We start from the raw sequence: 25590 nt of genomic DNA on the forward strand, positions 1-25590 counted from the left end.
GTTTAGGGGGGGCAATTGCCCATTTTGCCCCAACGTAGATCCGCCACTGCATTTGCCCCGGCCGAGGGGGTTTATTGAACCCACCTCGCTAATGCGCCGCTAATTAAAGGAAGGGTGCCACCTTCCGAAATTTTTGTTCTATGAATCTATTTTACTTATTTGAATTTTTAGACGTGGTTAGCGCGTCCACAATATACAAAAAACCGAAACATTGCATTTAATACATTGGCCAAAAAAAGATCGTTGTTTATATCACCACTACAACTCAAGGTCGTTTGATGTGGCAGCTAGGACGGCTGGCATATCCTGTTGTCATGGCAACATATCATTCTGCCATTTGCATTGATGGCGCAACTGAGACAAAAAGATGAACAAATAAAAAGGAAGAAGATAACATGATTTGAACTAAGTTGTAGGTAACCAAGTAGGTAACTGTTGGCCATATTTGCCAACAGTTAAAGAACATCAAATAAGTCGAGTAAAGGTTTTTCCTTTACAATGCTTAAGAGATCTATGGAACCCTTCACCCTTCATGCAACTTACTAGAAAAACTTCCCAATTAAAATTTTAAAACTTAAGTGTATACCATAAAGAAAAAATATACCCTTTCAAAATGATAAAACATGCTTCAAAAGTATAACTTTTATACATACCTTTGCTGATTTCATGTTTTATAAAATACCCTTAACACGACGAGGAAATAGTGCTGAAGATTTTTGCCTGCCCGAATGCTGGCAGCAAAACTCGCAAATGATAACTTCACGTGCGGATTCAATGCTGACCGTCTCGAGCATAGGTAAGTGAAGCCGGTTTTTAGGTTCATGTGAGGCTAATCTTGTAAAAACTGCGTTGTGTCCAAAAGGTGGCACCCTTCCTTTAACCCGCGCCCTGCTGGGGGGTGTTTGAACACCCCCCTTGTGGTTTTTCGCGAATATCTAAAAAACGGCGGCGCGGAGCGCCGCCGTTTTTGGTACACCTTATCATACATCAATTCTACACATGTTGTGAAAATTTCAGACCAAGGTCATTCAAGGTCAGGTCACCAGGTCACTTGAAGTGACCTCACCTCATAAAAAGTTTCAATGTCTGTCATAGCTACACCGAGTGACCGATCGCTTTGAAACTTTCAGCGATTGCTAAGAGCAATAGCATGTACAAAATGTATATCTCAGAATTTTGATATCGATGACCTAAGGTCAGGTCAATTTTGCGACCTCCCCATTATAAGTCAATGGGAGAAAATTGAAATGCGCCTCTTTTGGACGAAAGACATTATAAACACTCCCAAACACCGAATTACAAGTGGTTTAGACACACTGAACATGAAAATGGTGTCCGTGACCCTTGTTTGTGCCCTGAGGTCATCTTAGGTCACGAATGGTATCTTAACAGTTTTTCGCAAATAACTTTTGATAGAGGCATGCTAGAGCGATGAAAACGCCTTATATGTGTTCAGCTCGACGATACGGATCGACTGATATGCAACATGACCCTTTCCGGTCAGGTCATGACCTTGACCTGAGGTCAAATTTTCAAGTTGACCTTTCAAAGTCAAGTTATAGTTCATTCGATACGTCTTGACGAGAGGAATACGATGCCGGTAAAAGTAAGCTCGTACAAGGCTTGGGTCAAAAGTTATTGCAGAAAAACTGTTTCCGAAAAAAAATCTGCTATTTTTGCAGTTTTTGCCCCCTGCAGGCAAAACCGTTGACGTTTGGTCAAATCTGAGAGAATTATTCAGACAGGGCGATAATAGGGCTATCGAATGCACTTTTCCGCGGCGCTGTAGCTCTATTGGTTCCCGAGTTATACGTTGGCTTCTTGGAAAATGTCGACATTCGACCTGAAAATCGGCGAAATTTTGCCTTCAATGACCTCTGGTGACCTGACCTTTGACCTGACCAAAAAATTGACTGAAGTGATTTCGTCATTATTTTTTACGCTCTTTCGAACGCCGCCTTCTGCGTATCGCTACGTGGCCCAGGAGCCGAGTTACAGGGGGGAGGGTGTTCAAACACCCCCCCCCCCCCAGCAGGGCGTGGAAATCCAGGACCCCCAGCCGGGCGCGGGTTAAACTAGAATTAAGCGATAAAGTGGTCCTATGCGGCAAAGTATAATGCAAAGTGACTGGTAGGAACCCGCTGTAAGGGTTTCAGGTCAACCGGTGACCTCTGAGGTCAGGTCAAGTGATATAAGGCACGGGTTCGGTTTTTGGTAAATAACTTCGCCAAAAATGGCCGTAGAGCCGCGATTTTGGCATCATCGTGTTCAGCTAGCTCAGGCGCATCGAGTGATATACTTTTTGTTCCGGTCAGGTCAACTTAGGGTGTTGACCTCAGGTCAAGGTCAGGTCAGCACCCCCAGGTCACGAAGTTGGTCGAAAGAGGTCATTTCGCATATCATTCGATTCGGCAGGTCTTCCTGAGTCCATTGGTGGCTTTCCTGACTCGCTAGCTCAATTTGATCGGGAGTTATTGAAGGAAAATTGTGACCCTTGTGACGTCACAAATGACGTCATGCAAGGGCAACAATGCAAATATGAAGCATAGAACCTTGCAAAGACTGCATGAAATCATGATTCTATATGCTTGAGATAGTTTCAGATCATTCTCGGCGCCAAAATAGCAATTTTCATATTTCCCCATTGATTTATAAGGGTTTAACGTATTAGTTCCTTGTATCTAAGGATTTTTTGGGATTTCATCTTGTTCTCCACTCAATTCTGCGTAAGATGCCGGGTTCCGTGTCCACATAGCTTGAACGTAACGGATGCAGCGACCGCAAACGTAGATCGAGGTCCCGAATTCCCTATTCCCCAACACAGGCGGCGGCCGCTTCCTGGTCTGCGCAACATGGCGGCACCGTTGGACACCATCTGGCGGCCGATGCGCATTCCACATTATAGAGTTCAGTGGTTGAACCCTGTCAGATTTCGTCGAAGGACAATTGTCAAACCTTAAAACGTTATATCTCAGATTTACCTATTATCATCCCATCCCTAAAGCTTAGAGCCATACTCCACATTCCCACCCAACAAACACAATGTTGAAGTTTTTTATCCGAGTTTTATTCAGGCTTGGCGTTCTCTCACGTGTTGGACCCGGGACGACACTAGCAGCAAACGGCCTACTGTACACAAGCGGCGCCACGCGCGCGGCAGACGTTGACTAGCTAACGCACTAAACACAGCGAAATAAGTTAACACGGAGACTACATACGGGTCGGAGAGGATTACGGAGAAAGTATCATTTGCGCGGCGAATAACAATCTTCACACACCGCTGCTTGATGTCAGACGTTTTAGAGGACGAACGCGACCCACAACACGCCAGTTTAGATAGCGGCAGACAGGAGAGACGGTCGCTGGATGTGAGGCCGCGCCCGGAAACGCGAGCGATATGAATTGACGGCGGCCTGAGCAGAGCGATACTGTTTGGAGAGTCGATAGCGTCTCACGCCACACCGTCCTCACGATTTTTGGGAGTTCCCGCTATTTCGGCATGTCTGTAACCTGCCATCAGATGACTGTTTATGACATGCCATTTATTGACCATTGCGGCGACATTCGCAGCTTGTGACATGTCTTGTGACTACTGAATACCTGACCTAAATCTGAGCTCTTCAAGTGCAGGATGACCGGGGAGCCTACGAAATATGCGTCTGCTGACGTCAATAGAACCGTCTCATAGCATCAGACAAACCATAGGTTCTAGATTGCAGTCATGGTGGTTTCCTAAGGTCTATCGAAGCTAAATTTCACACCAATACTATTCTGTCAAAGATCACAAGACGGCAGATCTTATGATCGCTTCTCAGAGCCGTAGTTGAAATTTAGACCGCACTTTTCAGACTGCAGCACGGGAGGTCGCCAAGGCGGTAATATCATCACGCCATCTGTCTAAGAAAATAAATAATATGTATAAAGCCAAAATTGGCTGTCATTTCGGTGTGTAATCAACAAGTGAAACTAAACACGCTGGGGCGGCTGCCGGGCAGACCAGCAGGCCGACCGTCAAATGACTATCAACATAAACTCTTTGGGATGCAGCTGACAAGACGTACGAACGTCCCGGATCAGAACAATGAAACCTTAAATTACCCGACACGTATTTCATATGTACACGAGCCTCAACATCGCCAAGGCGCTACACAATCACTCTGCTATAGAGGCCACGTTTGCTGTGGGGACCGTATTTACTTCCACCACCTGATCACGGTGGTTTTAAAACTAAATTCGCCGTTTTTTACAGCTTGATAAGACAACACCGAGAGGTAATATGGAGATTCGAAGAGATAATACATCATTATTGACAAATTTGTAATTTAGCGTCTAAAGATACGGCGGTGTTAGATTCCTCTGATATTCCGAGCAGACACTATCACACAAAGAACTAGGCCTCCAGGTAAATTGTCACACTATATACGCTCACACTAGCCAGTATTTATACATCGGACCTCTGAGACGCCAAATGCAGTTTTGCCCTCGTTCACCAAAGATATCTAGATAGGAAGAAGGTTGATCTGCACTTTTTGATGGGGATGAGTTCGGACTTCAGATCACGGATTGAAAGAGTACATCGCTTGAAAGACAAGACCATGAACGCTTCAAAGGTGATGCTAAGGTGCCGGGGAACCGAGACATTTTTAAATCTGCAAGCATCGCTACCTCTTGTAGCTCCCTCATGAGATTCCACGGCCTAGAAAGCCGCTCTTGTACATGCCCCTTCAAACACACGGATGGAATACATTGATATGTCCCGTTCCGGCCCTCCCCAGCGTTTTGCCTCCGCAGCCAAGGTGCTGGCCATCTTATCCATCCGGTGGGTGGCCCGCGCGCCGGCAGCGCCAAACGACGGTACAAAGAAGTAAGGCATCAGACCTCGATGGGGGGCCGGCATGCCGCCCGGCCTCGGGGCAGCAGGGGCGGCCGGCACGCACCGCCCCCGCAGTCGAAACGTTGAGCTGCTGCCAGAGTCAAAATGGACGGAATCTGAAGGCGAGCGAGTCGCACCGCGCACTGCCGCTTCCCACCGGTGGACCTGGGGTCCGGGGACAGCCCAGCGAGCTCCAGGGACGGGACGGCGACCCGGCGACCACAGCCAGTCCAACCAGCGGGATCCGGGCGACAGGGTCGGTAACTATTGCTTCCAAGGCCGGCCGACATGTGTCGCTGAGAGCAGTCGCACCGCCACGCTATAAGGCTGCCTGAGGGGCGTCACTGAGCCTCTGGAAGGAAACAGCCGGCCTCATGCACACAAGCATGCCCTGCCCCTGCCAGGGGCCTAACACCGAACAGCTAACATACTGGAGAAAAACAGCGAGGAACTAGCGACACCTACGGATTATTCATAGACATAAAGTTTACTTCCTGCGCCATCCAATGCCGCCGTCTATGGACGTGCGGCGGCTGCTGCTCAGGCAGCGCTGCTCGCCGCTCAAGGGAATGTCGGAGGAAATAGCTGCTCAAAGGGCATATACATGAGCCTATCTGAGTTACACAAAGATCAGAAACACGCTAACTTATCGGAGGTCGACCTCCACGCCATCTGCATCACGTCAACGCTGGGGACTCCTCTCCCGTCAGCGCTCTATAAATTTACAGGTTATTTTGTGACTGTCCAAGGCCGTTGATATGCTTGAATGCTGTTCACGGACGGATAAAATTGCCTACACCCTACTGGCGCCCCTGCTGCTTCCTTCGACAACGGATCGAGTCAGCGCCAGCGGCACCAGCAGCTTCAGCAGGATCGGCGGCATCAGCATCAGCTGTATCAGCGGCGCCAGCGGCGTCAGCGGCCAGCAGCAGCTCAGCAGCACCGGCCCTGGTCTGCCTGCCGAGCCAGCCATCGGCCCAGAGCGTCTGCAGGGCCGGCCGGCTGGGATCTCCTAGGGACGCTGAAGGCTGACTCAGTGCGACATGATGTTGTCCATCCTTAGTCTTGGATCCCTGCAGACGGAAGGGGCGGCGTCACGTAACGAGTCATTGATGGGCATGGAGTCAACAAACATATTAGGGAGTTCTACAACTGATAGTAGCCTCATAATGGAGCTTCAATTACTCATAATATCAAGTATTATATGCCCGTGTAAATAATATCGACTCAAACACTCAAACATGCAGAATCGCTTTACCACTGAGGCCTGTTAGGCGACGCTTTCACTTACAAGTTGACGATTGTTAGATCATATTCTATAGCAGGGCACAGCAAGTCATAGGTACCCTGATGTGATCATTAACAAAAATACTGATCACTTTGATCTTTCAAGACAAGGACACAATTGCAAAATGATTTTTGAGGGCTAACTTCTTCAGAGATGCTCCGATCTTACAAGAAATCAACTGTTTGTGGTAGCTATGCAAGAAGGGGAAAATACGTTCTTCACCTTACGTGGATAGCTTAGCTAAACTACTGAAAAGAGCAAAAGTGAAACCAGTGGAGGAAGACAATGGTCACATGTCACAGGCAAATTAGGTAGTTGTGAGAGAAAGCGTCCTCCACCGGACCTGTCGAGCAGAAGAAAGGAACGCATGTGTCGATGAAACCGGCCGACTCCTGCTCATGTGAGGGAACGCTCACTTTTCGAGACTGACCAACCAACGGGAACAGCGCTCTGGACTGCTCGACAAGTTCGGTGGCGGAAACGCCTGCTCGAGCGCTTACCGCCATCGGCCATTTTGGTTTTGGCGTATTCAATTCTAACGCCTCCCCTTTCCGGGCTGAGCACGAAACCCTGCAGCATTGCCATGGCAACGGCAGCGTGATTTGTGTCCTGGTACTCCACGAAAGAGACCGGCGAGCCGCCTTTGGTGAGCATGCGCAGCCTAGTGAACCCGGGCAGGCTGTGAGAGGCGGAGAGAGACGGTGCGTTAGACGGTGCGCGTGCCTGCCACCTGGTGGCGCCGACACCAGTTAGTACTTCATGCGTCGCCGACAGAGGGTGATGTTCTGCTACGGTGGGTAGTACGAGGTCAGACATGGAAACGCCGCTGACTGCGCTATCGGGCGGCTCCGTTCACCGGGATAGTGACAGAAGAGACATTAGTAGGTAGCTAGTTCGTTAGTTTGTGGAACAGAGTAGTTAGTTTGTGATCCTCAACTGCTGTGCGATAGCTGAGTGAAAGGGCGCGACTACTGCACTGTGACATCCACTGGGGCGCTCCCCCTCGCGGCACGGCCGGCGGTCGCACCTGCCGAAAATCTCCTTGAGGTCCTGCTCAGTGACGTTCTGGCCGATGTTGGCCACAAACAGCGTGGAGCAGGGAGTGTTGCCGGCCACAGAGGTGGGCGATCCCAGGCCGCCGTGAGACATCAGCGGAAGAGAGCCGACCGTGTTCAGATTGGAGAGCTGCAGGTGGGCCTGTCGAGGAACACACGGTCACTAAGGGCCATAGTAGGCCACTAAGGGTCACACAGGTCAGCCAAGGTTCACAACGACGGCAAACAAAATTTTCAAGTGGGAGAGATATTGGCAAGGACATGTTGCACGTTTACGTTAGAATAAAGCAAGCGACAGCAAATGCTGCTAAAACACAAAGCATAAACCAACTTACAAAAGAGAACTAAACCATTGCAACGAAACCACAAAGAAACTGGCCATCATGTAGGATTACACGAGGTCACAAGTTACGATCACTTAGATAATCTAGTCACGAAAAGTGACGCAAAGCTACACAAGAACACAACAAGCATGGTACATTGCAGAGCAAAATGCAATTGTTTTTAGCCAAGTGGCGTATCCTCATAAAGACTCGGTTGTTACAAGCGAAATAGAATGCAACGTGACAATAGTAAGATACGTAATACGCATTCGACGAAGGGAAATATGTACGTTGCGAACTTGGATGGACTTGGGAGCAATGTCTAATGATGTGACTTTATTCAAACGTTCAATGCACAGCTTATGAGGATGTTTCTAAAAAGTGGCATTTAATTGAGAGGGTTGCGTGTCCTATGAACTTTTACTGCAAACATGATAACAATGGCGGGTTATGAACAAATGGCAGGAGACATCAAATGCGTTTCGGTACCACAACAATAAAGAATGTTACGCTACTTTGCAATCGCGTACTAGCCGGCCAAGTCTGTGGGTAGGTATAATGAAACTATTGCATTCATTGTCCCGTTTTTCTGATGCATTTAGATTTGGATAATCATCATATTTGCCATAGCTATTGCAAACTCATGTTATTATTGCGTTTGGATTTAGATAAAGGCATTATCTTTGCCACTGTCTATCGTTGTATTGAGCAGCGCCAGCCAGCGCCAGCGGCGGTATATACTCATCAGTGATGTAACATTTAATGGAACCTCACCTACAAGCCACCAATAGCAGAAAAATGCAGAAAACAAAAATAATCAAATAAGGTAATGATGTGACAATGAATTTAACCAAAGGTGCTCAAAATTATGCAAGAAAATCGGTGCGACGCTGTGCCAGAAAATTAGTCTTGTTCGGCAAGAATCTAAGGTAGCGAAAGTTGATAGCGTGCGTAACTACTCATAATTGGGATACAATAGCTGATAGTCAGCCAGATACGTTTACGAGCACGGCGCAAGAGACGTAACGATCTTCGTAACGATCTTGTTAGTATTGCGAATATATGTTCGTTCTTTGGGCGTCTCGAATGACACATTTACATTTGCTTTCATTTCATGGGAGAAAGATTCGCGACTTTTCCGTAGTTACTTCAAAACATAACTTATATGGATTTTTTGCCAACAATGACCATGGAACATTGCTTCTTGAAGCATCGCATTAGGACAAAAAAGGTTCTTGCATACGCTACCCAAAATCGACTGACAAGCACTCTTTGCTGTCTGAGACCTGCATCATTTCTGGAAACCGAGTTTCACGGGCTAGCCAGCGCAGTCAAAACAGTTTGAGCCGTTGTTGGCTGCAGCCAGGTGTGCCGCGATCAATACTTCAACGGGCTAGGGGTGACCGGCGCTGGGGCGGTGGACGGTAGGCGGTGGACGGTGGATGGTGGACGGTGGACGGTGGACGACGGTCGGTGGACAAAGGAAGAGAGGGACCGTGATACACGGAGGGACAGAGCGACAGGGAAAAGCAATACTATCTTGCTATTAATTTGTACCTGATGTAACATCATTTGCGCTTTCCATCCTACTTCTTCCTCATATTCCAAGACAAGTAATGGTGAGTTGAGTAGGAAATGGAAGTAGATCACTATGCAGCATAGTGCTATATGAATTACCAATATAGCGCAATACATGTTGGAGTTGTTTCATAAGCCCACAAAAATGTAAACTTGGCTGGATGGCACATGCACTTATCACTCCTTCATGTAAGATATAAAATATATAAAATAAGATAAGTTATGCACTGAAAGAAAAATTAATTCAGCTCCGGACAGCACTATCCTTTGGTATTCGTATTTTCCTGAAAAGCCGAGTAGCAATGTCGACAGTGTGACCAATTGGTATGGCGGATAGCGTCACAAATCCAATCGGTAGTCAGCCATAATTGCATTATATGCATACATTTTCATTACCATGTGGTTTTCAACACAGCATCACTTCAGTGTCGTATCTATGTACAGTGGGTGTGATTGAAACGCGTGCGGCTATCGCGCGAAACAGCTTTGGTGCATCATCATAGTGAGTAACTAGGTACAATAAACACAAACAGGTGCGGGAGGAGCAACATATACAGGAACTTGATGAATTTAGAAGGCAGCTGATAAGTGTAAGTGATGGCAACACCATTACAACTACTGGTGATCAAACCATGAGTGTAGGGGAATGTGACTCTACAGACTACAAGTGAGGGCGTCCACTGATAATCTGCGTGACGAAGTGACGGTGGTGACATCACTCTCCGTGACCAGAAAGTGTCACACATCTACAATTGACAACTGTGACGTTTGTGACGGTTGTGACGTCAGCTGTGCCTCTGAGCTCGGACACCACAGTCCAGCCAGTGAGTGTCGGGAGCCCTGCGGCCGTCGCCCCGTGCTCAGACAGCTCAGCAGCGGCAGCGGTGTGTGTGCCGCTCGCCGGCTATCACTGACATGATCCGGCGGGACGACAGCCAGCCTGGCGCCGCCGCCGCCGCCGCCGCTGGCGCCGCTGGCGCCGCCGGGCGTCAGTCAGAGAAAGGAGCCGGAGGCGGCACGCACCGGAACCTGAGCCGCGTGCAGAGCCGGGTGCAGCAGGTGCGGGTGGTGCAGCGAGTCGGGCCCGTAGGCCAGCGCCGCCGCCGCCGCCTGGTGGTGGTGCCACATGTCGGCGCCCGGTCCGTAGAAGCCGCCCACCTCTGTCGAAACGAGAGAGGGTGGTCAGGGGAGGGACGAGAGCGGGGCTGACGGGGTCGACAGGGGCATTTGAAAGGTCGCAGCACCTGGGTGGTGAAGTGGTGGTTTCAGACTGCATGAAAAGACGAGTAAAACGATTAGCGAGGAAGAGGGAGTCCAATCAAAGCCCAAAGAGCAGGTGAGTATTCATTTGATAAGTCAAAAGTGCATACAACAATCATCATCTAAAATATGCTCTATGCATATAAAAAAAGACGTCGACGCTTCTTTGAATTGATAAAATCGAAGATGATCAAAGCTAGGAAATGGAGTACGTTTGAATTCGTCCCCAATTTCCGCTTAGACAGCTTATCGCCGGTACGAAGCGAAACGTTCAAACGTTTTAGTGAGGTCATGACATTAGTTCCCGGAACACTTAACAAAACCTAGCGGAAGCATCCAGATTCATCTACCCCAAATGCGTAATAGAGCATCGGGCCCCATCGATCCTCGTGTGATTCCGGGAGCCGGCAGCCGGCTGATTAATCCCGACTGAATCGAACCAGTCGATACCAAACAATGAACCAGACATACCCATCCGGCAGGGAGCTCGACTTTAGGCCGTTTCGATAGCGAGTGGCCTTCAGGCGACCTTTCGATGCACGTACCCTGAGCGGAAACCCAAGTCTCCGACCTGGCCCAAGCAGCCATCACTGCGCCGAACCCTATAGAGAGCCTCGCCTAACGGGCTCCAATTTCCCCTGTGGCGATTACTTGCCGTCGTACATGCGAAGGTCCATCATCCAAACGAGCTGTATACATCATACATACTCGCATTTCCTTCGGAAATGTCTTATCCATATATCCCGGCGTGTAATGAGTGGCTCAACACACCCCGTCGCCATGACAACGCCGGCCAGGCGGCACAAATTCGCCGGACATCGACCAGATGTGATTCGCGGTCTGATGATGCGTCGGCTGCCTGTGACGCAAAAAAAATAGCAGCTTGAGAAGCAAACACCGAAAATGTAAGGCTTCCGTCAGCGGTTGCAATTTTACACACAGGCTACTTATATAACATCTTATAAAAGATGGGAACATCAAGAAGAATCGCAAAGCAGCTCAGTTCAAAGGACCTCCAACAAGCAGCAGTTGGTGACCGCAGAAAACCTAGATCGCATGTGGATGAGTATATCATCCTCATGAAACACGAACCTGTTCCGACAGAGCAATTAAATTACTGTTGCGTATCCAGCAACCAACACTTGTCAATTTTACTCTTACAATGTCAAAGTTGTTCCAAAGTCTGACGGCTCCAACTGACAAGTTCCAACTGACGGCTCAGTAGTCACAGGTCACACATGTCTCACCAGCGGGACCAACAGGCAGTAGGTAGGTATGTACTGTTTTAGTTGTTATAATGTTAACGGACTTGGTCTATTAAAAAAGCTCAAACATTTACCTACGCATGCCGCCTGCTATTACATATCGTGCTTTTTCCATTGTCCCCCGCCCGTTGCCATCATTCAGCTCGCTCGGAAAGCAATGAAACGGAACGTAATGTCTTGCGGTACAGCATACCTACAGGCGCTTCTCGCAGCGCCATCTATGAAGAGAGCCATTAACTTGCGAGACGCCTGCAGTTATGCTGTACCGCAAGACATCAGTTGTCGCTCCGCATGGTTTTTTAGAGAAGAGGGGGGAGAGGAATGGATATAAACGAACGACAGTCACCCGAACAATGCAAAACGATTCAACGCCAATCCAACGCAACGACTTAGTGTCATGAAATAAAGGAACTATGGCAATATATTGATAACATGATCAGGGAACATGGAAGGTATGGCTACGGCAATCTAGTATACAAAATGCAGAGCGCATACTGTAGAACGATTCCTGAGCATATCACAAAAGTCATAAATATATAATATTCGACAAATCTCCAAAATGAAATGAATGAGCGTCATACCATTCCGGCCCACCCTACGTTGCATAATTTAATAATTCAGTGCACTCGGTAGCAGCGTGCAAACTGCAAACATTGCAAAAATGCTCCAACCTTCAACCAACCAGTGCCCATTTAGTCTCATTCTTTCACCGACGGTGCTTTGTCTTCACCTTATAAATTTTGGCGCCCCGCGGACACACTGGCATGCGTCGGCACAAAAGTTGGCCAGCAATAACGTCCGCCTCCCGCGGCGCGTCCGCCGCGGTGGGCGCGCCGCGCCGAAGTGTTGAGCGCGGCTCGCGCCAATTTGGCGTAATTCATCAGGGCGGCATTCATAGCCGGACACGGCTGATCGACCGGCGCGCGGCGCGCCGCTCTGAATTATTGAGTGTGCTTAGTTCGCTTCGTGCCGACGCTCTTCGTCACCGTGTTCATGATTCACGAAGCACCGGCCTATGGCCGTTCGTCGTCGCCGACGACGCTAGGCGGTCGCCTGCAGGTCATCACGAAACACCGGCAACGACGGCAGCGTCGATGTTCCATGCATGTGGCTTCATCCGTAATTCAGCGGCCGCGCTATCCCTCATTTATCTGTGTCTGACGGATAAATAATCGATAGATTTTCGTTTGATTTGACATGGGCGCCGGTACTCGTTAGGGTCGCGCCGTGTCCGACGGAAGGCGACACTGGTTCGGTGGACAGGCGACAGACCGCGTCTGAGCCGTGTCCGCGGCCATAATGAACCGCCCGGCTACTGCCGCTAATCCAGCTTCGGAGCTCTGTCATTGACGCGTTAGTTGACAGCATATCTATTTAGAAAATATTAGCACGTTTGATAGTCTAGAAAAATGAGCTCATGCCTTATAAAGCAAATCAATAATATTTTCTATAATAATTTATTACACTTTGTTCAGAAGCCAGCAAACTTTAAAAACATGAAGAACGTATGGCATTCGTGAGCATATTGTTTCTTTTTTATACATCAGACACGCTAATTCATTACTCCCAATTTTGTCATCACTGCCTCACAATGACCACCACGTAATCAAGGATCAACATTAACCTGCTCCCTGTCCTGACCTATCAACGACCTTCAATTCCCCTGGATATGCCCCGCCACTGCCCCGTCGTCACATATCGGTCATCGCCGACCGTCGCCGCCGACGATGAGTGAATTCGGCGTACCGTCGGCCTAACGACCAGCCCTCACTGTCGGGTTCCCAGAGCCGGCGGGCCTACAGTGGAACGCCGGCGACGAGCCAGCCGTCCAGTCGGCCCGACGGTCACCGCTGGGGACGTGACGTGAGCCCGTGGCGGGATGTCGTTCCGCCGTTTACGACGCAGGTCGACATGGTCACATCGACATGATATTGGCAAATGACGAGGTCGCGCACGGAAACGAGCTCAACCCAGGGCATTGAGCACATGGGTCCGTACGGGTGGAATAGATAGTAACTATTTCGTTGTTGAGTTGATCAAGCAGAATATAGGATATAAGAGGTCTGCACTGATGATGAGCGTGACACAAAAAAGTGTCAGCTGTCGCAAAAAGAAATGCCTCGTATGGACATCATAGCAGACAACATTGCAAACTGTTCCGTGAGGGAAGCGGCAATGGAGGTATGGCAGAGGAAAAAACAGGCTATCACGCTGCTGCTGCATGGCAATTACGTCATGATTACCCAGTGATCGCTATGGTCAGAATGCGCCCATTGGGTGGTGATATCCTAGTTCCAAGAATTGCATCAAGGTCCATGCTTCTAGGTCGCATATTATCCTTCCCATGGGCCCTATGAAAACATGGCGGATCACGGCGAATCCACCAAAGCGCCCGCTGCAGCCATCGGCCCATTCCCAGTAGGCACTATATGCCTTAGTAATGCGGCTAATGTGATTGGATGGTATCGGTAGGATAAGCCAGTAATATTTACCATGTGTGGGCATAGCCTCACCGCCCACAAACGCACACGCATGTGAATAGTTTTTGCCCAGTCATGAGTCATGTCTTGCGACTTTGTAATTTGTACGCACATCCGAGGTTTGAGAAGCAGAGGAACTCACATTTCAGCTCATAGGTTATCATTTCAAAGTTTGAATATAGGTACGGGAAAATCGCTACGTAGTCTCTAAAAAACACAGCAATTGCTAAATGAGCTAAAATTTAATTGACAAAGCCGTCCATAACTCACTCTTCTAATTTGCTGTTTTAAATCAAAACCTTGCGCCTTATGTAACCTCAGTATGCGCTTCAGCCAGCATCAGAAAGGGACAGCAAAAAGCCCCTGGTGACAGTATGCCGCTCAAACGAGCTCTGGTGAGTTCCTGGCTGTGAGTTTCAGTACTTACGGCCGTGTGAGAAGGCGGGGTGCATCAGTGCTGGGTGCGGTGCTGCCGCCGACACCTGCTGCTTTGGCTTGCTGACTTTGGTGTTGCTCTTGGCAAACTCCAGCCGTATGGTCTGCGGCAGGTCGGGGTCGAAGCGAGCCCCCTGCCGGAGGACACAGACGGTGGCACGGTGACGGTGCTGCCATCTACTGGGCGCCGCGGCAGGCAGTGGTGGCGTGGGTCCCGACAGGTGGCGTGATTCGAGTTATACAGAGTATCCACATTGCACAGGCTGGGCTGAAGACAGACTAAGTGCGGACGGTCAGACGGATCCGATAGGAGAACTAGGGGCCGAAGGACGGACTACTCTCAGCTGCCGGGTTCATGAGTGCGTGCCTCAGAGAAACGGGAGAGAGAAACAGAGAGGAAGAGGGAGGCTGGGGAGAACCGACGCTCGTCACACGCGTACACACGGTGAGAGTGAAATAGTGAGTACGTCAGAACCGCCTCTCTTCAGTGAGGTGATAAACTCGTGAGACAGTGGGTTGTCGCCATGCCTTTCAAGATCGGCACGACACGTGAGTGGCCGAACGCCCGAAACCTGTGCGTTACCTGCGTCTGAGCCCGCATGTCGGGCACTCTACATGGGCACACCGTCTGTTTTTGGTCATCTGAGGCTGACGCTCTGCGGGGAACGACGAGCCAGTACTAAGAGTTAGCTCTGCCGTTTGATAGTCGTGTTAATTGAAAGTCCTGGGATCACATGTCGAACATAACCCCTGCCAAAATGTCTCAAATATACGTTAAGATAACGTGTGGACAAATCCATTTGCAATTATACGAGTTAACAAATAACTACTTAAGCATTTTAGCTACTTCCATGACAATGTAAAGCAAAATGCGAAATATGCGTGTCCACGAAAGCGAACTATTTTTGCAATAGTGTTGTGAGAAGTACTTATTCGTTGACATCATTTTAACAGCCTAAATGTAAACTGGAGGAAGAATCCAAATGTTACTGCCAGTGTCACACAACTATAAATATTCAGCGTGCAACTGCAGTGCTAGGGACCAAAACGTTTAATTTTTACGTGATGATGTATCAATGACTGCACATATAAGTGGTGGATTACTTGAACATCAACATTTGAATTGATTTTATTCGTTTTCGGTGTCTTGGACTATTATTTCCATTTTGTGACGTCAGCTACGTTTTTCAATCGCAAATCGTGTTAAATATTCGTCAAGGAGCTCCAATATAACCCAGAATGCAGGCACATGGTAGCAGTACCCACTGACTATAATAAGGCAACTTGTTGTCGAGGCAAATACACGCACTCATTTACCCGCAATGTTTGCAGCTCAGGTCCTATCCAATTATCGACTGATTATTCTGCCTGTGGGCCCATATAGAAACTGATGTGTACACATGTTATGTCAACAAGGTCCGAAACAATATACTAAAAGGATACCAGCTCGGTATGCAGAAAAACACCCTCCAGCGTTGCTAAGCTCCCCAGGCTGCCGGACTCACCTGTGCTCTATTTTTGGCCGCCTCCGCCTCATTCCTGGTGTTAAATGTGACAAAGCCGACTGGAGACGACGTCTTGCCGTTCTTGCTAGTGATTTTGAGCAGCGAGCTCTCATATCCCTGCAAAGTTCGAGAGCTAATTGAAGCCGGGAGCGACCTCCGTGAGGAGTAGCAACAAGCAGAAGAAACGCACAGGCTTGGACTGCAGAGTTGTGGGTCGATTTTCAGCATCACAGAAACTGTGACTGTCTGCATCTAAAGCGAATTCGTGAGTCTTAACTAGTCTTACATGCATAAATGAACTACAAAAGTATCATTTTCATTGATAAATATAATTCTAAATATAATTTTATTTGTACTGATAAGCAAGACGAAGTGAACACACAGGTACCTAGAGGTAATAAGCATTATTTCAAATATATGTATGCCTTAGTACGCGCTTCCTATGTGACAAGGCAGTACAAAAATGCATAACAAATAGTACACTGCTTACCTCATATTCTCTGAAGAGGAGATAGAGCTCTCTGGGTTTTGCGTCCATCGGAAGGCCGGAAACAAACAGTGTCCGCACCTGTCGAAGAAGAGGTGACGGGGTCAACAATCGGTCTATCGGTTCGCACTGAGAGGGAGGCGGACGGAAGTCCATATGACATATATGTCTCTGATGACATATATGTCATATCAGATGAAAGACCATATATCGTCTTTCATCTGATATCAGCTTAAGTTGTTTATTATCTAAAGCAAAATAGGCACGCAGGTATGTGATAAAAAATAAAAGAATGACCACCCATCGGGTCATTAGTCATTACTTCATAAGAGTCAATCAAGGTGATATATCTGTCCCAACAGCTCAGAATTGCGTTTGTCCGTGTATCGTACGGAGCTGTCGTCTTGTTGGACCTTCAATGATGACATGGAAGCTAGCACAAAATCTAATAAATACCGCATCAAGGATATCCGACAGAACATTCTTCGCATTGATGCCTCACTCATGGCGGCCTCGAAGCCGGCACGGCCAGTCCGGCCGGCGCCCAACTGTCCCAGAGGGAAGGCGACTGAATCTCACCCGCGGAGCACGCCGCACGTGACGCCACGTGCCAACTCGTGCGGCCGGCACGTGCCGCTACTGGCCGCGATCGCGGGTCGCTGCACGGGTCGCTGCTGTGCGTGTCTGGAGCGCAGCGAGAGTGGCCCAATCCGGTGTGATTTTGCTGGAGATTGACTTGACAAAGTGCTGCTGCTCTGGATGGCTGGACGATATAGTTCTGCCACGGCGTTCCAGCGCTGAATTTCTGGACTAGAGGTGGTTGGGTTTCGAGGTCGGTGGCCGACATTGCAGCACGGTAACCATGCAGTGCAGCGTGCAATGTGCACGCCGTATGCACCGTGCAGACCCAGAAAATGACGCGTTCAAGACTTAATTGAGGTCAGCAGACTGAACATTCGTCATGTGAGGTCTTCTGGCAACAACCAAGATATAGACATGGCCTTGGTGACGGCGAACCTAAATCTTGTATTCAAAAGAGATAAGCAATGAAGAGAGAATGGCTTACAGCAAATATCTTTTAATAGCTCGACAGCGAGCGACAGCGAGCCTCGACAGCAAACCGTCGCTTGCCTCATATATAAATAATTTACTTATTTCTCACTGAATGTAGTAAAAATTAAATGTAACTATTCGCCTGGTAAAAAAATATCCGATCGTTACATACTGTTTGTTTGACAATACGGTGCATTCAAGAATCAAGACGGCAAGGGCCGTGCAAAAGCGCTATGGATCTGTCGTGCATTTCGTTCACACTTGGCATGCTTTATGTCGGCAAATTCTGAAAAGTGCCAATGGAAAATAAGCGCAGGGGTCCCTGCTGACCAATTATCGTTGGTAATGCTTTTGAACAACTCGCGAATGGCTAATGCGTTTTACCAACTGCGGCCAGTGCACCGCAATGGACTCGAAAACTAGCGGTAATGAACTCCTTGGAGGAAGTTGGCCAGAACGATAAGGTGCGTACCGGACACCCACCGCTTCAACCCCGGGCGAACTGACCCCTTGTCACGCACCGACCAAAAACACACGGCAGGGGCACACGCCATATCAACGAATAATCTCAATGAAGTGCCGCAAAAACAGCACCATCACGACGAAACCAGCATGTCGCAACGGTGGACAAAGAAAAACATCCGACTCCTGCTGTCCTGCTGCTCCCAGCACGAGTGTCATGCCTCCAGACTCTTGGAATTGGACAGCACAACAAAATGACGACATTCATCATGCGAGCGTGTGGCCAGTGGCCACTGCACTCCGAGCCATCGAGTGACCTTTGTTCACCGATCATAAATCAAGAAGCGCTAGATCGATAAGACAAAGTATGTAAAACATTCTTTTGAAGTATAACTGTCGCGCCAGTGGGCGTGCATAACTGTTTGAAATGCCAGCGCGCATGTCGTGCCTCCACATCATCGGAGGCACGTTAGACGGCGGCTGAATTGTCGTCAATGCTGCGTTGGACGAAATGTCATTGCAGCATTGTTGGCTACCATGAAAATGGAAAGAACGCTCCGTTGCAAATTATCTCTTTTCAAAGGTGAAAGTGCTACTGACCAGTTTAAAGTGGCTTGCCACTTCAAACCGTTCAGTTGACACATTTCACTCACCCCGCGCTCTTTCAAATAAGCAAATTATTTATCCTTCCAAGCCTGCATGGTTGCAGTATGCCCTAACGACCTAACTGGTCGAGTGCTACTTCAAAGGAAGTTTTACGATAAGCAAAGCAATTAAAATGTCCTAAATAACAAGAATAAAAATAATGCAATGGTACGAACTATCACAAACACCACTAACACACACGAAGGGTGCAGTGTCCTTATTTTAGAACAACTGAAATTTAGCATTGTTGCTAGCAGTTTACTCAACACTAGGCGACATTCCAGCGCGCTCTGAAATGGCAATTTGTCCGAGTGCAGTATGCTGTCTCGAACCCCCACTACCCGAGGCCGTCCACCAGATCGGTGCCGTCGAGCAAGAACCGAGCAGGGAGCGCGCTCTGCTTGCTGCTTTCAATTGACGCCCCTTCCCACGCACCGTGCACCCCCTAATGATCACCAACCGACGCGGAATTTCGCGTTTCGATCCCAAAAAGTCCACGTGGCCCGGCGTTTGGTCATCGACCGAATCGCCAAAACATGGCCTCCATAGCAACGCCGGTGTAGTCGATAATTGGAAAGGTTTGTTGTAGCAACGGCCGGCGGCGGCGAGCGACGGATCCAGGTGCACCGCCGCGCCGCCGCCGTCGGAGCCGCCGGTCACGACGGGGGGGGGGTAGGGGGGGGGTGATGACGTGCGAGCGCGGTCAGATTGACTGGACGGAGACGCACGGCAGGCACGGAGACAAATGGAATGGCAGAGACGCAGCGGAGCGAGTAACATCCGAGATACTTTTTGAAAATTATTTACGATATCTGTTCGGGTAGAAAAAGCATATAATGACGACATCAAACATCTTCATAAAGTCACTCATTTAGCGCGACTCTTCAGAAAGTTCACCTGAAGTTCCAAATCCGCTTATAGGTAGCCGCAATGCTAGATTCAAATAAATAACTATGATCACACAATGCACCAAGCCTGTCATATCACCACCACCTGCCGGCCCTCACAGTTCAGCAGTCACCAGCACCTGGCATCGGCAGTCCTGAGGCGAGCTGCCATCGTCGCTGATTCCTCCGACTCCCTCCCCTCCCTGCCCTTCCCAGGAAACAGGACATCCTGCCCGGCGGCCGGACAGCGGCCGACAGCCCGACCGGCAGGTGGGGCCAGCTCGTTACTAAGAGGACCAGCAGCTGCCGACGGCAGCCACGGCCACGATAGGATGTGGTTAACTGGACGTTTTACTTTTGGCGAGAGGAAGTGAGGAGTTTTTAGTAGGGTGCTTAATTAGCCGACGTGCTAAGATAAGGAACAATTATAAAAGTACTTAAAAGAGAACGACAATATGTGAATTTACAAACGCCGTTCCAAATAACGGAAATGCTGATGCATGGAAATACAACTTTTTCAGTCCATTTATGATCTAACCCTCTGTAAATAAGCCTCGATGTATGTATCACGCCATTATCCGGTATAAAAATAAAAATCGGAAGAAAATGAAATAATGCGTCAAACGGGTCCAATGGGCGCTGGCGTCTACATAATGTAACCCTCCGATGCGCACAGTAGCATATCAGGGTATAATGGCGCGATGATCACGTCTCAGTTCGGATCACTTCATGATCCATGGAGACGCCTGTAAGCCTGGCTGCGTCCAACGGTTAGAGGCCAATCGTCAGCCCGGCACCGACTCGAAACGACCCCAGGGGAGAGGGGAGGGGAGCGGGGAGGGGAGCAGGTGAAGCTGGTGACACGGGTGGGTGACTGAAGTATGAATGCGGCACCTGCCCCGTACAGTAGCGGAGTCCCGTTGGCTATTTGTGGTTACAAACTACCGACTGTAATCTGTACCGAGGCGACCGGTTCAAGTAATTGTTGGGGTTTTGGGTGGGCTCCTGTATCCACTGTTGCTTGAAAGACTTGAAAATAGCATGTCACGGGTGTCAAGCAAGTATTCATTCACATAATTCACGTTGACAATAATGCTTAGTATATAACTGCTTTGGAAGAAAATATGTAGAGGAATTACGTGGATTTAGTGCATTTATTTCCAAAACATGTTCTTCTTATGCATTCGTTTTTTCATTAGGTATTATCAATAATTTCATTACCTATCAAATTATTTTTCGCAAAAGTGTCAGCGTCAATCGGGCTTACACGCTGAACCATGCTTGCTGGGAGACTTTTCAGTGCACATGGAGTTTGTAACTCAAGAGAAACTCTGTCGTGGTGCGCTGCCTCCTCAGTTTCGGTTCGGCGCTCGCCACTGTCAAAGAGAACTCCATAAAAATGAGACGCACGCGAGCGAAAACGGAACCGCCGCTTTCTGTTGCGCCCTCCAGTTTTCTGGGTTGTAACTGGGTAGTTTTTGTACCAGTTGGATGGTACGCGTCAGGACGAGAGTGGCGAACAGGATGGAAAAGAGCTCCTAGGTGGTGGCAGGCCAAAAGCAACGAGCGATGTTTTCTGATAATGTTTTTGTTTGTTTTATTTCACATTGTTATACAACACAATAAAGAACCACGGAATGTCCACATTTGCGAAATTCAGTTTCACGGCTACCGTTGTTAAAAGACTAATTCATTTGATAAGAGCTTCGGACAAGTAGTGTTATAATGGAATAAACAATGGGAACTATTTTCTAAAGAATATAATTCAAAATAGTTTCCATTGTTTATCCCATTATAATACTACCAATTCATTTATTTTATTTGTACCTAGCAGGAGGAATTGTCAGCTGAAGAATAAAAGAATAGTGTCAAATATAGTATACATTCGTTCCTAAATGTGCACCTATTTTTCCGTGGAGCTGTAATGGGATTGAGACAACATCTATCAGATTTCAGCGTTGGTGTCCAGCTGAAATCGCAATATTTGATACCCAACAGCAAACGCAGAATAAGCACATCAAACCGAATTCCCGTGCGCTTTCTCGTACAAAAGCAATTGCAGCCACAATGGCCTGCGAAACTCCAGAACATCTCAAGCAAAAGGCAACTGCTGACCCTCCAGGGTGCAAGGTACTTCGCTGCTACTTTGATCCTGTCTCACAAACAAGGCGGCTTGTGAACTAAGTGGTGCCCAGAGGCCCAGGACGAGCCATCAAAGGGCGTTGAGCTTCCGAGCTGCCGCCGCGGGCAGAATGAGGTAGTGTCATCGCATAGGAGGAGCGGTTCTGATGGGATACGCAACACGAGCAGTGCTTTAGCTTGGATGTCCTGCGGTGCCAGAAATGATGACACCAATACGCCGAATGAAATGAATGGGGTGACAATGAATGGGTTGACGCAATGACCACCTTTGGGGCTGCGTAACGCAGCAACGGCCGCCAACACAGGATGGTTTGTCTTTGTTATAGCGACCGCAGCCTAGCCGCGACGGCGGCTGACGGGTGCTGCACGGCTCCCGCATGCGGTTGCTAGGCTGCTGGACTGCCCCTCCAGCCCGGCACTGGCGTACAATCAGCGCTGCTCGACCCCATCCATCAGCGTGTGACGGGGGAAGAATGCTCGGCTGATGTAGTCACGCGCGCGTCACATCGTCCGGCTCATTTCCGGAGCAGACCGTGCCACAGGTCGGACATGGGCGGTTATGTATCGAGTCGCCGCTACCGATCAGCCGGTCATGAGGAAGCTTATTAGATAAACGGCGAATTGGTTGCAGCTGAATTTCCTGCCATTAGCAACCAATGTTATGGAGGACAACTATTGCAGCTCGGCTATTTCGAAAAGCGAATTGAAGTGGATCAAGTTTCTGTTACCTGGTTTATACCACTAATAACTGCACCAGAACCTAGTGCACAAACAACATCATCAATGCCCCATTAAGCTGGTGCTCATTGCTCAGCACTCACAAACCCTCACAAGCAGCCTACTGTAAAAAAAATTCACTAGCTAATTTTGAAATAAGGCATTTTTTACGAGTGCCTCCCTTGCACCTCGTTACAACATATATGGACATTAGTAGTCAGAGCCATGCACGTTAACAATGCCCTTTGTGGAACAAATGCCTACGAGCGAGAGCATGTTCAGGAACCTAATTTTGCGCAGTGTTAATGAACTACGCACAGCCTCACAGTGTTACCCGCCGTTGGCTTGTTCTCGGCCAGTTTTTGGCGTGTCCCCCAATCAGGTCATTTTGCTATTAGCTCAGCTGACGAGGCCCCGGCTGGCACCTTCTAAACGGATAACCTTGCGTGCAACCCCGCTTGTTGTGACGAACGCCTGCAGCTGATAAACGTGCTGGCAAGCTTGCGTGGTCAGCGGCTTCGGATGGCTATGAGGATGTGCCTCATAGCTATCCTCGTCGCATGTTACAACCTAGGAGTCTGTGGCTGCTTTCAGAAGGAGTCCCCCCCCCCCGCATCCGGGAGCCGGCGTCCATTTTGTGTTGCGTCGCCATTACTGTGTGTGTCTGCCCAACTGCTCTTTGGCTTGATTGAAGGTGAGGCATCTTGTATCATTTGCTGTGTGCTCAACAAAAAGGTTGTCCATTTGTAAACAAAAGTTATTATGTTGTTGAGCTTCTTAGAAGATGTATAGTATCGCATAATGTTGCCCGTCGTTGGCAGAAGTGCGCCGTTATCGTCTATCCAAGTCAGAATAGCTATATGTTTGGGACTTAAGCTAGCTTGTGGCAGGAATATATCACTTTCTTCAACTTTAATTTAATCATTTTCCAGATTGGTATGCCTTATGATAATAATAATGTTGATATTCGTTTTTCACCCATTACAGACTTCTCTGGTATAAAAGAATGGGGCCATGTGGCCTGGCCTACCTTCACCCCGCGACTGCTGCCGGTGCAGAGCTAATGAAAAATCACAAATGTTTGATGGTGGTTATTTAAGAAACCTGATTGCAAATTATTCAGTTAGTTGTTGTTGTTGTTGTTGTTGTTGTTGTTGTTGTTGTTGTTGTTGTTAAAGTTATAGTTATTGTCCTGGCGTTGTTATTGTTCTCGTTCTCGTTCCCGTGCCCGAATAAATGTGCTGCAGCGCTACTTAGTCTGTTTACTTGCGGGTGGCGGTCGAGAGTCGGGGGCACTGGTTGACGGAATTCCGTCGACGGAATTCCGTCAACCCAGTGCACCTCGACCCCGAAGACCAGTAGTGGTACTAGTTAACTAGTGCCACTACTGGCCTTGAGCTAGTACCACTACTAGCCTTGGGGGCTAGTACAATTACTGGGTATGGATTAGTAGGCAGTGGCTAGTTACCTTACCAGGCAGGGGCTATTATGACACCTAGTAGACGCACTACCCACCTTATTTACGTGCGTGTTGTCAAACTAGGTGGAGCACGGTGGTCGTATGCATACGAGGCACAGCCTTGTCGAACAAGCTTGTTACTCGGCAACTAGCCTAAAATTAGCCAAATTTACACGCTCCTGCAATGTTATTTTTGCGCTGAGAATTCCTCTACGAGGGGCTTGTAAGTTTTTTTTACAGTGATAACTGCTCCGTTTGTAGCCCCCAGGCTGAACACACGAGCTGGCTTGCCCCCTGGAGCTTAGCGAGCGGTCAGGCTTGGGCAGCCAGCTGCACCGAAGCGGCATGAAGAGAGCTGGCACGGAGACCGCGACCGACACGTGCACCTGGCGACACGCCTTCTGCCCCGGCACACACGGGTCAGAGGTCAAAGGTCATAGGTCAGACGCACGCTACCTCTCAGGCACAGTAAAGGTGATGATGAGATTTTATCTGAAGATGCTGGCATATACGCGGTGCTATTTTTTTTTTCGTCAGGGAGCATTTTTTGAGGGTGTGAGCACTGAGCAATTACGCAAAGCTCAAGCACACCCATAATGTATTTCGTCGTCATAGCCTCCGATTTTAAAAAATTCAGTTTGTTTCAAAACGACTTTGTTCTGTGTATTGCTGAAAAAACGGTTACGTAAAATGCCTCTTCTTCCATAGCTTTGTCGTATACCTTCACAGCTAAGTAGCTCACAGCCAGGAAAATAAAAAGTTTCGATGAGATAGTGGCCGGAAGCTGTCAAAAATGAAAGATACGAACACCTGAGGGTATTAATTACGTTCAGCATGACAGGTGCGAATTTCAGCTCAGCACCTTTTTCAGAAGCCTTTTCTAATTCTAAATGGTAAAAACCTGAACATAATGAGTATATCCCGCTCGCCGAGGCACTTCACCATTGCCGCTTCCCTCGACCCTCGTGTTGTATTTCTTATTTATTTCCTCGGGTTTTAAGCTTTAAAATGCAATGTACAACCATTTTTTTCTTCAGAAAAGTAAGATCTATGGATTGGGGTAGGTGCGGTTGCAACGTAAATGCATGCCATCTAAGCATGTATACGATCGATAGAAATGCGAGTAAACCCTGCTTTTCAGCACCAAGCATGGAGCTTTCCCTGATATCCTGAAAAGCATTTTAGTATACGTATAGGTAGTTTATAACAAATTTCCAAAGCCGGGTCCTCCATAGAGCGCTGCCGCTGCCGTCGCCGCCGCCGCCGCTGCCTCCCTGCCACAGCGCAGCGGTGAGGTTGCAGCTCGTACCGGCAGAGGTCACGCCCTCTGACGCGGCGCGACACTTCCGGCGCAGTGCGGGCGTCACCGCGCCGCTGCGCCGCCGTCCGTGACGCCGTGACGCTGCCGTGACATGCTCGGGCGTGGCACGCGCATCCTGTGCTTTGGTGACCGACGCCCGTGACGGCCGGATGTCCGAGAGGGCGGACGGACGGCGCGGGAAGGGCGCTTTGTGAGACCCGCCCCAGAGGATAGTGGGATGAGTCAGGTGACGGTGACCCGGTCATGTGAGAGAAATGCTCTCATGAACATAAAGTCAGCGATTTCAACACACTTCTCTGCAGTTTATGTTGCTGAGCTATTCAATAGTCAGATTATCAAGCTGAGATGAGCAAAA

The 25590-nt window shown here is 48.7% G+C and overlaps 1 protein-coding gene across 2 annotated transcripts in view; it reads right to left on the reverse strand.

The window, feature by feature from the left end:
* Nucleotides 1-3045: 3045 nt before the first annotated feature.
* The window catches only part of LOC122373346 (protein couch potato-like), a 37271-nt gene continuing 14726 nt past the window's right edge, over nt 3046-25590 (reverse strand). The window contains exons 2-8 of one of the 2 annotated variants that reach the window (XM_043351311.1): nt 16553-16630; nt 16063-16179; nt 14550-14691; nt 10141-10277; nt 7189-7358; nt 6662-6840; nt 3046-5946 (exon numbers count right to left, since the gene is read on the reverse strand). In XM_043351311.1, the coding sequence (XP_043207246.1) occupies nt 5933-5946; nt 6662-6840; nt 7189-7358; nt 10141-10277; nt 14550-14691; nt 16063-16179; nt 16553-16630 (837 nt within the window). In that variant the 3' untranslated portion in view covers nt 3046-5932. The remainder of the gene's footprint in view (nt 5947-6661; nt 6841-7188; nt 7359-10140; nt 10278-14549; nt 14692-16062; nt 16180-16552; nt 16631-25590) is intronic. The other variant, XM_043351312.1, reaches the window with a different exon arrangement.

Source organism: Amphibalanus amphitrite, unplaced genomic scaffold (assembly GCF_019059575.1).
Source record: "Amphibalanus amphitrite isolate SeventyFive unplaced genomic scaffold, NRLGWU_Aamphi_draft 001481F_arrow, whole genome shotgun sequence".
NCBI classification, from domain to species: Eukaryota; Metazoa; Arthropoda; class Thecostraca; order Balanomorpha; family Balanidae; genus Amphibalanus; species Amphibalanus amphitrite.